The sequence below is a fragment of the Heteronotia binoei genome, chromosome 3 (genome assembly GCF_032191835.1).
Source record: "Heteronotia binoei isolate CCM8104 ecotype False Entrance Well chromosome 3, APGP_CSIRO_Hbin_v1, whole genome shotgun sequence".
Taxonomy (NCBI): Eukaryota; Metazoa; Chordata; class Lepidosauria; order Squamata; family Gekkonidae; genus Heteronotia; species Heteronotia binoei.
In genome coordinates this window covers 82,203,148-82,215,783 of record NC_083225.1, presented here as the reverse complement: position 1 = coordinate 82,215,783, position 12,636 = coordinate 82,203,148, and the positions used below count along the sequence as shown (strand labels likewise).

Sequence of the window (12,636 nt, the reverse complement as noted above, 5' to 3'; positions counted from 1 at the left end):
GGTCCATGATCTGTGTGCTTATCAATAACTGTAAAAAGTAACACTATTCACTGTACTTTGTATAAATCCTCTCCAGACACAGAGGCTGACCCTAGCCACCAGGTGACACAGACCAATCCAAGGGACGAAGGCAAGCATGGGATAGAGGATATAAGATTAAGTGCACCCCTTTGGTCTGAGTCATCCTACTTCTCTTGGGATAACCAGCCTGAACTATCACAGTGCTTCTCTTTCTACTCTGTGGCAACAGACTAGTCCTAGTTATATCTTTGTGTGTGTGCATGCATGCACGCATGCATGCATGTGCACCTACATAAAATCCAGGCATCTCCTCTTTACTTACTTCATTGTAGCACAATAGCTCCTCACCCTTTTCTGTTATGTATGTGTGTGATATCTCTTGCCCTCTCACAAAGCCAGAGAAGACTTCCACTGCCTTTCAGGGCTTTATCAACCCAAACTTTAAACAGAGAGCTGGATGTGTTATGTTAGTCAAGTGCTCCATTCTGGACCTAACAATGGCTATAGCAAATTAATAAGCAGTACTACCTGTTCTAAAATAATATATCTTAATCTATAGGACTACGCTTAAAATATCACTACAATGCTTAAAGTCAGCACATTGCAATTACGAGTCCTATGCGATAAGCAATACAAGGGCTGGATTCAAATGACTATTACATAACAGATCTTCTAAGCCTTCCCTCTCATTGCCATTCACTGTGCTCTCTGAAATTCCACTCTAAGGGTCAGTGGAATCTTAGGGAACAGTCTGAGGTTGGAAAAGGAAATTCATAAAAATCAGCCCTTCCAGTTACACAAATGAAAAAATGTTTTTGAATTCAAATTAAAAAAATAATTTAAATGATATATTCTTGGGAGAAGTGTTGCCAGAATTTTTTAAAGCAAACAACTGGGATCTAGTCAATTGCATCTTAATGCAAGGAAATATTGTTACTGTCTGCAAATTTAATACTAATTCTATGTTCAAGCTGAATCCAAAATATAATAGTAAGCTGAACCCTATTTCCAGAAGAAAATAATTCTTAATAAAAGTCTGTTCATTCCTTTGATCTGTATAGATAAAAACAAAAATGATTATTAGAAACATCAAGAAAAGAATGGCACTGCCTAAGAAAAACAATGCTTTCAGGCTAATGAAATGTAAAAGCTCAATAAAAATAGCTGTAATGGCTATTGACAATGTTGATGATATTAGATAATATAGCCTACTTTTTCAATCCATTTTATGATATCAACCTTCTATATAAATTGTTTTTCAATTTACATGTGCTATGCTTTTTAAGTCTGCAAAAGACTGCATACACCTTCCTTCTGTTCTAGTATCTCCGGGTGATATTTAGGGAATGAATACTTTTCAACATCTAGCCACACTGAAGTCTAACTTAATCATTTCCCTTTGTGCATATGCACAGATTATATGAAAATTAAGTTTGATAAAACTCTCAAAATGTATATTCTGTAAAAAAAAAAAGATTGCTTCAAAACAGGTTTTGTTTTTTCAGTCAAGTGCACAACTCTGTAAAAACAGTATAGACATTATTATCTGCACGGATGACCTTATTTATTAAAATTAACACTTTGGTCACATAAATAGAGTTGTTAATATTACTTGGAAGATTTCTATATTCCTTCCAAGGTGCTAATTGTGCTGAATCAAGTTAACAACACTGCATATTTTAGGCTAATGTTAGCATAGTCCTCAGGACATTGTTTAGTAAAAAGGATATAGTTTTAGTTGATTGTGAACAAAAAAGACTCTTTTTTGCCACCTAGAATTCCATGAAATTACAACTTTTAAATAGATATGAAACTGCGCTTAAAAAGGAAGGCACTAACAAAGGTCCAGAACACGTTTATTTGGGCAGTGGCAGTGTTTGCATGTTGGAGATAATGTCATGGTATATTATGCTGCAGTCAATGTAACAGTTTAAGTGAGTGTTTGACACAGAACCCAGATTGCATTTTTTTTTTAAAAAATCACATTTTGAAACATCAGAATCTATGTTCTACATAGATGCCATCAATATGCTGATGACACCCAACTCTACCTGCTAATGGATGGCCGGCCTGGCTCCGTCCCAGAAAGCCTGGACCTAGCACTGCAAGCCGTGGCAGGCTGGCTCAGACTGAGTGGGCTGAAGTTGAATCCAACGAAGACAGAGGTCCTGTGCTTGGGTCGCGGTGCCCTGGGAGGGGAAATCCCCTTGCCAGTCCTTGACGGTGTGCAGCTTAAAGCGGCACACAAGGTCAAGAGCCTGGGGGTTCTTCTGGAGCCTTCATTATCAATGGAGGCACAGATAGCGGCCGCTGCCAAGTCCGCGTTCTTTCATCTTCGTCGGGCGAAGCAGTTGGCCCCCTTCCTAGAGCGCCGCGACCTAGCAACAGTGATCCATGCTACGGTCACCTCGAGACTGGACTACTGCAACGCCCTCTACATGGGGCTGCCCTTGTGCCGAATTCGGCGGCTGCAGCTGGTGCAGAACGCGGCGGCTAGGCTGTTGCTGGGGCTTCCAAGGTGGGAGCACATACAGCCGGGGCTGCGCGAACTGCACTGGTTGCCAGTGGCATACCGAGTTCGCTACAAGGTGCTGGTTATTACCTTTAAAGCCCTATATGGCCGAGGACCTACCTACCTAAGGGACCGTCTCTCCCCATACGAGCCCCAGAGGGCACTGAGGTCATCTGGGAAAAACCAGCTGAATATCCCAGGGCCAAGGGAGGCCAGACTGAAAGCCACCCGGGACCGGGCCTTCTCTATTACTGCTCCATTACTGTGGAACCAACTCCCTGAGGAGATGAGGGCCCTACGATGTTTAGAGGGATTCCGTAGGGCCTGTAAGACCCACCTTTTCAAGATGGCCTTCAACTAGCGAAAAACTGTGACAAATCTAGATATGCTGCTAGAAATGCTTTTATTCTTGAAACGTTTTTACGTCTGAAATTTATTGAAACCTGTTTATAACGCCATACTGTTATGTTAATTTTAATACTCTGTAATTGTTTTAACCATGTTTTATAAGTATAATTGATGTAATGTGTGTTTTATGTTGTGAGCCGCCCTGAGCCTGCTCCGGCGGGGAGGTGCGGGATAGAAATAAAAAATTAATAAAATTATTATTATTATTATAACATAAATGTATAAACCAAATTCCATAATAACTCCATTTAATAATTGTTATATATTTTAATTACTTTTTAAAATTATATTTATATTTAATTATATTTTCAAAATAATACTGTAAGCCTCAAATACATATTCTTGTATATTATATTTTTGCCAAATTGCAAACAGTTAATTTTTCATTTTAATATATCATACATCTTTATTAACCATTTCCTTTTAATAGACAAAAAATAAGCTTTCCAGTATTTCACATAGTATTCATGCTGCAGCCAGAGCTTTTTTTTTTTGGGTTGTTACAGGAACTCCTTTGCATATGAGCCCACACCCCCTGATATAGCCAATCCTCCAAGAGCATACAGGGCTCTTAATACAGGGCCTACTGTAAGCTTCAGGAGGATTGACTACATCAGGGGGTGTGGCCTCATATGCAAAGGAGTTCCTGCTGCAAAAAAAAGCCCCGACTGCAGCCAAATGTTTTAAAAAAATTCTTTGTATGATTTCTGAATTGTTTTAACATAATTGAATAGAAAAATTTCTGCTTTAAATTGAAATTGATTTTTTTGTAACTCCTTGACAATTTTATATACCGTATTCCAAAAGTCTTGCTCTGCAGTAGATCTACCATGCGTGGGTCTTATTCTTTGCTGAGCAAAACCAAAAAAATTAATTTTTAATAAGGAAAAACATAACATTGATTTATCATTTTGAAACAGTTATCGCTTATCCTTTCCTTCAGATTCTTTTTAAGATTCTGAGAGGTGTGGAAGTCAGGGCTTTTTTTCTGGAGGCACACAATAGAATGGAGTTTCAGAACTTCTTCATGGAAACAAAATTCTCAAAAAACATTTAAAAGTTCATGAGGGGCACCCATGTGTTTTTCCTTCATTTACCTCTTGACAGCTCTGACACTGCTTTTTCCAAAAAAAAAAAGCTGCAATGAGAGTTAAATATTTGTTTGACTTTCTATCCACCTTCCTGTAGTCTGTGTTACTCTACTTCTGTTCTCAATTTAAATATGTATACAATATTTGTAAATATATTTTATTTTACTTTTAAATATCAGTTTTATACCCCACTCCCTCCCCCAAATGGATCTCAGGGTGGCTAACAGCATATAAAATACCTCCAATTAAAAAATATCAAAGATACTTGCTGCTTATTCCTAAATTTGCGCAAACAACAAAAACAATCTCTGTGATATGAGTAAACTGTTATAAATAAGTTGGCAACCCTGATTAAGGTCTGTGCACCTTTGGGGCCATGAGACTGCATAACCAGCTGTAGGCAATTATGGGGTACATTCACTTGAAAAGGACCAACAGTAGGCAGTATCTTTAGAGCCTTTTTGCCAGCAATAATGACAGATTTTGGTCCTGCTCTAAATGAAAAATAACTTACTCCTTATACATACTTGGTCTCAATAAATTTATTGGAGAGCATTATGCCATACATAGAAGTGAAGGTTTGGACCAGATATATAAGTGGTTTGCTCCAAATGAAAAGAAATATATTGCAACAATGGGTGAGTGTTAAGAGTGCATGCACCCTGTAACAGCTATATTGTTTGGAGAATAAAGTTTTGGTTTCATCCCTGGGTCTTTGAAATGTATCATATTAGTTCATAAACAACCTGTATTAGAGTTTTGTTAATTGCATTTTCAAGGTGGTGCTTTTATGAAGCCTCAGTGTTTTATCCAATCTGTATGAAGAGTTTTGTGGCCAGCAATGGAGTTGAAGGCTTTGCTATGCTTCTATTGAAAGGAACTGGCTTACTCCCTTGTAAAATACAGCACAAGTGGAAACACAAAACGTGTCTATTATATTATTAACTAGTTATTTGTAAGCTGTATCAGTTAATCACTATGGGCTCTGTTTATAAGGATTTAATTGTTTTTATGGTTGTCAATGTGAACTTTTGTGTTAAACATATTAAGTATGAAGCATTTTTATAATTAAAAAGTATATAAACATATTTAAAAAGTATTAAAAGGTTTGGTAGTTTATTCATATCTCAGAGATTGTTTTTGTTGTTTGCATATATCTTCCCTGTGATTCCCCTGTTGTTCTTACTATTCCTAAATTTGTGGCATTGGCTTATAGGGTGACCCTGATTAAATATGCAAACCTAAGTCAGACAACCCAGAGAGGGTTACGTGGAGAGTAGACTGAATATTGCCATTTTGCCTTAGAGTGGGTTTTTGGTAGTGAGATGCTGTGATGCCTTATGGCTGGTAATACAAGGGATTGTTTTGTATAAAAACAATTGTATGGACACTGCTATTGCCTCTTGGAGAGTACTCTAGCCTTGTTCTGCTAATGTCGATATGTGAGTGTCCAAGAGACAAAAATCACATTTATCTTCTGTTCATAAAATGTAAATTACAATCTCTTGCAGATTCTGTTTGCCCTGGACCATGCATGGAAGGGTGTAGGGATTTAACCACACTACTACCTCATGGTGTTGTCACTACAAACTAGCTCCCCTCTCCTCTATTATTTTAAAAACTTTTAATTATTTATTTTAAAATTAAGTTATGATAAAAATGAACATTCTTAACATACTCATCCTTTAAATGATGATTTGAGAGCATAGAATCCAATTTCAAATAAGGAAAGCTGGTAAAAATTGAATGGCCTTTCCCCTGCATGGCCCAGGGGCAAATTGATGCTGCACAGGGCCTGCAATTTGTATTTTATGGTTGGGACAGATGGTGTGATCTTTGTCTCATTTGTCTGACCCCTAAGTGTTGATGTTCATAGGCTAGATAGTTTATTGTTTGTCTTTTTATGAAGATGAAGATATTGGATTTATATCCCGCCCTCCACTCCGAAGAGTCTCAGAGCGGCTTACAATCTCCTTTACCTTCCTCCCCCACAACAGACACCCTGTGAGGTAGGTGGGGCTGGAGAGTGCTCTCACAGCAGCTGCCCTTTCAAGAACAACCTCTGCCAGGGCTATGGCTGACCCAAGGCCATGCTAGCAGGTGCAAGTGGAGGAGTGGGGAATCAAACCCGGTTCTCCCAGATAAGAGTCCGCACACTTAACCACTACACCAAACTGGCTCTCCAAACTTATCTCTCCCTTCCCTGCATGTAGGGCTCAGGATAGCTCACAACAGATTAAAACTGCAAATAAAACAATAAAAACATTATTTGATAATGTATAATACCATAGGTGGAAAAGACATCTATATCATTTATCACAATCTAGATAAACTAGGCATAAATGAATTCTTTTAAAATGAATGAAACACTGGCATGTCTATGTTTCTCTGAACTGCTGCTGATCAACCAATCAAGTACACAAACTGCAGTGAATATTTGGAGCTTCCAAGGAATGACACACACACTTGTTTGAATGGGATGCCATTCCTGTTAAATTTAACAGGTAGTTTAATGACTACATTAGAGAGTCCTTAGACCAAATGTAGTATATAAGCAGTTAAAGATTAAAATAGAACACTGATTTATAGTTGGGAGATACTGTCTCATGATAAATAATCTAAAATGTTGCACTGCCAGTCAATGTGACTATATCCATAATGTGATTGTTTAGACCTTTCAATTATTTATGCATTAAAATATTTTGTGTTCAATTTCACCAAAGTGTGCACTTAAGCAAAGAAATACATTTATTTTTTAAATTGTCATTTTCTATTTTAAAATAATCTGTTACTAACTTGCTGCATTGATGCAAAGTATTCCCCCCCCCCGCCAAGTTGGAATAAAGAGACAGACAACCAAACATTGAATAAACTAACAGCCACTTTATTTAACAGTCAAATGGCAAGGGCAAACATTAATTGGCGGCATGGTCAAGGCCAAGGGTCATTCCTAGACCCCTCCCTTGCCAAGCAGTGGGTGAGACACCTTGCCCTGGAGCGGAGCCAACTCCAAGTGGCTCTTGTTTGGCCTCAGGGATGATACTGCAAGACCCCCTCAGCCCAAATGGGGCTCCTGCATGGTGCTCACCAAGCTGCAAAATTCAATAACAGTCAGAATACTGCCCAACATAAAGTGACCAGCCTATCCAACAACACCACACCAGCCAATCCCACAATCTACTGAGCCACAGTGCAGGGTAGGTGAAAACACCCCCTCCATCCAGCCAATCAGGAAAGGGTGAAACATTTCTACCCAGTCCCCATTGAAATAGGGTGACCAGCAAAAGCCTGCACTACAGACAGGGTTGGAGAGTGGGCCGAGCATGAGGCAAGACTGAGAGGGTGGGGGTGAAGCCAACCGATACAATGCTGGCTCTGCTCCCTGCAAAGAACCCAGCTGCAGCTTGAAGCCTTGCTCTTTCTCCTTCTGAAGAGGCAAAGGTGGCCTTCCTGCATCATAACGGTATCCAGTTGCAGGTAGGGGCTGAATTATCTGAAATTAAACTGAATATTTTTCCAAGAAGCTTAATTTTCTGAAAAACTGCAAGAATGCACAGCCACTGTATTTCAACGGCATTTATAATAATGATAATAAGTGCACAAGGACTCGGAACCTCATGATAATCACGTTTGTACTGAATTTCTTAGCTTTCATCTGCCCGTGTTGGAATACCAGTACAGTAACATTTAATGGGCTGCATCCACTTATCAATAAATATTGCATATTGCACCGTAACAGTCACTGGTAAAAGGACCATATTGCCTACGTAACAATCAATTTGTAAATGATTTCTGTAGTGCAACAACAGCACAATATCCCAAGATTTGTAGATGCACTCCTGATATATATTTTAAAATATATATTCAGTAATATATTTCTACTCCCCAGGTATGTCAGGAAATTCAGTTTCAGAACTATAGAATGCATCATAATTGCGTCCATTGTACATTTAAAATCATGTGTTAAAATATTTTAATAAACAATATTTTAAATATTTGGCTTTCTGGTGTCAATCAAATAATGTCCTAAAATATATCTTCACAGTTCCTATTCCATTTTACAGGCGGTTTGACAGGTCAGTGGAGAAGTGGAGAAATTTCCACCGTGGCATGAAGAATTTTAACCTCTGGCTAACTGAGGCAGAACAGAATTTAGCTAAAATACGCACAGAATCGGAAGATCCTGATATTTCCAAAACCAAGGAAAACCTCAAGGTAGGCTATAGCCTCTTATAATACTTGGTCTCTATAAGGCTCTACATAGAAATGCATATGTTTTTTATGTATTGTTTATACATAAAAATGCATATGTTTTTTATGTATTGTTTATATGAACATATGATTTTTTCAGCTAGTTCTGGATGTCATAATAAAGTTAGTAAATGGGACCCACTGTACAGAACGTATTATACTGGTTTTCTTGTTGTTTTAAACTCCCAGTTTGTTTCCAGATTCACTTCAGCAGGTAGGTTAAAGTTCAATGATTTGGGACCATCTTTTCCTGTGCAGAGCTTCCACTTCTATTCTGGGTACCTTTCAAGGCTAGGTAGGTGGTAACTTGAGACAAGACTATTTCTGTGGTAACATTCTTGTTATGGAATACCCTTATTCGCATATAAATTTATGTCCAGTGTCAGTATTGTGAAAATGTAGTGCTGATGTTTTTGATTAATTTTCAGAATGAAAACATTCACCATAAAGTTAACTGTCAGAAGCTGGCATTTTAGCTGGAACTTCCTAGACAAAATCTCACCTCTATGAGGAACTTGTTATGTGATCTTAGGACCTTAAATCGCTCATTCTCAGCTTCAATAACATTTAATAATATTTGACTAACTTGCATCCTGGACTTCTGTAAAATTCATCTAGGCTGTCAACACCATCTCATTTACTAGAATTTAAACAGTTGTTATGCAATGGGAAATTATAGTTTAGAATGACCAATTCATTCATAAATCACAATATGGCCACAGTTATCTACATCTAAGTTTTGTTACTGCAATGACCTCTATGTGTAGCTTCTTTTGAAGATTGTTCAGAAGCTTTAATTAGTTTAAAATGCTATTGCAAGATTGCTTTCTGATGTGAGGCAGCGAGACTGTGCCTGCAGTCTGACGGGCAGGTTGCTGTGGCAGGATCTTAGCTGATTAAAAAAACCACTTGATTTTGTGCTGTTTCAAGTCAATCAGATGGCAGCCACTGAGCTGGCCTCATAGCACTGTGGGTTTGCCATTCACATGGTCAACACACTGTAACCATGGACCCATGGCTGGATTGAGTTTTGTTTCCAAATTCCTGCTGTGTGTGTGCAGAAGCAGACAAGCACATACAAGCTCCTGGACAGTTCTATGGGAGTGCTGAAGCGCACATTGGAGTCAGGTTTTGTGGGAAAAGGACATGCCAGAAATTAAGTGAAATGATCACACAGCTCATGCATTTCCATGGTGTGCTGGGGCTATCAGATGGCTGAAAACCTGCCATAGAAGTGCTTTGCCGGCAAAACCATCCAAATGTGCTGGTGGCTATTTAATCAATGTGAGAGTTGTTTTAGTGTGAGGTAAGGGTGAGTTGGGCATGGGAGGCAGTTGTGTGTATGTGATCTTGCCCATTTAATCCAGAGGGAAGGGGTGGCTATGGCAGGCCAAACTGCTTGTGTGATTGTACCCCATATCTTGTCAACTGGAAGGAACTAAGCAGTGGGGTTTGAGAATGCTCACTTCCTGATGCTATTTAATTAATTAAAAAATAATCTAGAATTAGGGACAAGCAGTATAGTAGCTAGGTTTGTAGATAACACCCAATTGTCTGGATGGTGAAAACCAAGGTGATACAAACTGGAACAAAAAAAATCTTGATTTTAAATGTATACTGATGAGATCTGAACTGGCTGATATGGAGAGGGGAAAAGATCTTGGAGTTGCAGTGGTTTTCTCGATGAAAATACCCCCTATATATACAGTAATTATGAAAAATGTGAACTTCATGCTGAGGTTTAATAGGAAAGGCACTGAAAATAGAACAGCCAATTCTTGTTCCTACAATTATACACAACATGTAGAAGGGACTCAGAGAACTTTTGCTCCCTACTCTATAGTACTACAGCTTGTAGACACCCAGTTAGATTGACAGGCAATAGATTCAGGACAGATAAAAGGAAGTACCCCTTCAGTCAATGGAAGGTAAATTTGCAGGACTCACTGTTGTTATAGCCATAAAGGCTTTAGTCAGATTCATGAAGGACAGGTCCATTAGTGGCTATGTCTAAAGCGAACCTCCATATGCATAGGCAATAAATCTCTGAATGCCAGTACTAGGAGGCAGAAGCCGTGGCTTCTGTGTCCTGCTTTTGCCCTATGTGGCAGCTGATTGGCAGCGTGTTAAATAGATGGAGTTCTTGTGTGGTCAAGTAGGGTCTCTACAACTTGCCATATCACTTCCTGGTTCAGTTCAAAGTATTACTTTTATAACCCTAGAGTATCTGAGATTCTGGGTATTTGAAGGATTGCTATCTGTGTTAAATTCATATAGGAGACATCAATTTATCTGTATTATCTCCATCTATTTAACTCTCTGCATTTAGATTCTCCTTGTACCAAATTAATTGAGCTTTACGTACTAGTCAAAAACATTTTTTCCTGGGAGTTTTTCCATTATATGTAAACATGTTGTGTTTCTCCCTTGTTTTATAATTAAATTTTACTATTTTGTTTTCCTCCCTCATTTTATTCTTTATTTTACTTAGAAAATTTCTGTTGCATCTGACCAGAGAATATGTACATGGTGGCTTACAATGGGAAATTTAATAAAAGCATTAAATGCTTGGTCATGATGGTAGACAAAGTTGTACTTTGGGCCACAAAAAAAAATCCATTTAATACTTTTTGTTAGGACCAATCAAATTGGTACAAAGTTCTGTGCAAGCTTTTGGGTTCATCAGAACTCTCATCAGACAGGATGATACAAAACTGTAAAAAGACAGAAGGATAAAAAGCATATTTTGGGGAGCCATGATGTTGGGACCTGATTTTGCACATAACTTCTGTGAAATGCAATAAGACAATTAACTCTACTGGTGGTGTGGTATAGTCCAGAACAGTGGGAGAAAGAGGTAGCAGTAGTAGTAGCAGTAGTAGTAGTAGTAGTTGTGCTAAATCTCCTTACGGTTGCCTCTTTAGGAGTAACTTTGGCTTGTATCCTACCTCATTTTCTGTGGACACAAAGAATGGTGATTTTCCACACAGGTTCCCTCTTGCAGGAGAGCAGAACACCTACAAAATGCTCAAGACCAGAATACAGTGTAAACATAATTTAGAAAAGTAAAAGCAAACATAGTATACATAGTACATTAAAGGGAGCAAGAGACAGGTATACAAAATAAATGTACCAGTGAGAAGTGGTGCATGCATTTCTTTACCCTTATGCAGTCAGTTAAAGTAATTGTTTTTCTTCCAGTCCATCTGATTTTAACTGGATGCCCATGCCATTGGACATTATGCGTATATAATTTACTCCACTGGCATAATTTATTTATTTATATGCTACATTTTCCTGAGCAAAAATGCAGTGTGAATGATAATCATATAGCAATATGTAATTATGTGTAGATCCCATCTTCCAGTATCAAAACACCTTAGGAGAAATACACTTCAAACAGCACAGCATAACAGCATAAGGAACATGAAGATACAGCGCTCATCTGTACAAAACATCACTTTTCTACTTTAAACATCAACCAGTGGCCTCATCTATAAATACAGTCTCCCTATTTGAAGATTACTTTTTAAAAGGTTGCCATGCCTATACCGCCCAACTCCCATCTGCTTTTTAAAAAAATTAAATCTTCTATCAGCATTTCTCACTCACATAGAGAGATCCAATCTTTCCTCATAATTGATCATTCATGTCTCATCCGGTTTGGTCATGTCTTATCTGTGTCTCCATGCTTTGCATGAAGCAGGTGAGGCTATTGTATTAACTGCAGAACAAATCCTGAGGCTCAGTCACTATCTTTCTCACAGTTCGTTTAGTTCTGTCATCTTCCAACAAGTAAAAGCAAATTGTTTGCCTCTGTCTATGTTCCCTCTAAGCTGAGTTAACATGAGCTAGCTCTCAGTTTTTTAGCCTCCAGCTCGCACATTTTTGTCTTAGTTCAGGAAGGATGGTCCCAAAGCAAACTAATTTATGCAGTAGCCAAATTGCTCACTCACAGCTCACTTACAGCTTTAATGTCAGTAGCTCACAAAGTAGAGTTTTTGCTCAACAGACTCCACAGCTCAGAGGGAGAATTGCCTCTGTCCCATGAAGGAAAAGCATGCCTGCCATCAGGTTGTGGGAATGTAGCCTGAGCCTCTCTTCCATCCTCTTTTCCATATACAGTCTTTATGTATTTGTAATTGTCAGTGGATATGAGCAAATTCTTGACCCCAGCTAGTTGGCATAAGCCCAGAAATAATTTATACTTATAGGACTTGTAGAATTGAGAGAGTTTCTCAAAGTCACTAATGTGATGCAATAATTAGTGTAAAGCAGAAATACAATGCATTGAAACATCAGCTTGATTCTGTTCATCAGGAACATTTTGTTGTTGTTGTTCAGTCGTACAGT

General features: G+C 38.4%; 1 protein-coding gene across 3 annotated transcripts in view; it reads left to right on the top strand.

The window, feature by feature from the left end:
* The window catches only part of DMD (dystrophin), a 1,885,017-nt gene that overhangs the window by 968,546 nt on the left and 903,835 nt on the right, over nucleotides 1-12,636 (top strand). For all 3 annotated transcript variants that reach the window (XM_060234097.1, XM_060234096.1, XM_060234099.1), the window contains one exon: nucleotides 8,097-8,247. In XM_060234097.1, coding sequence (XP_060090080.1) covers nucleotides 8,097-8,247 — 151 coding nt within the window. The remainder of the gene's footprint in view (nucleotides 1-8,096; nucleotides 8,248-12,636) is intronic.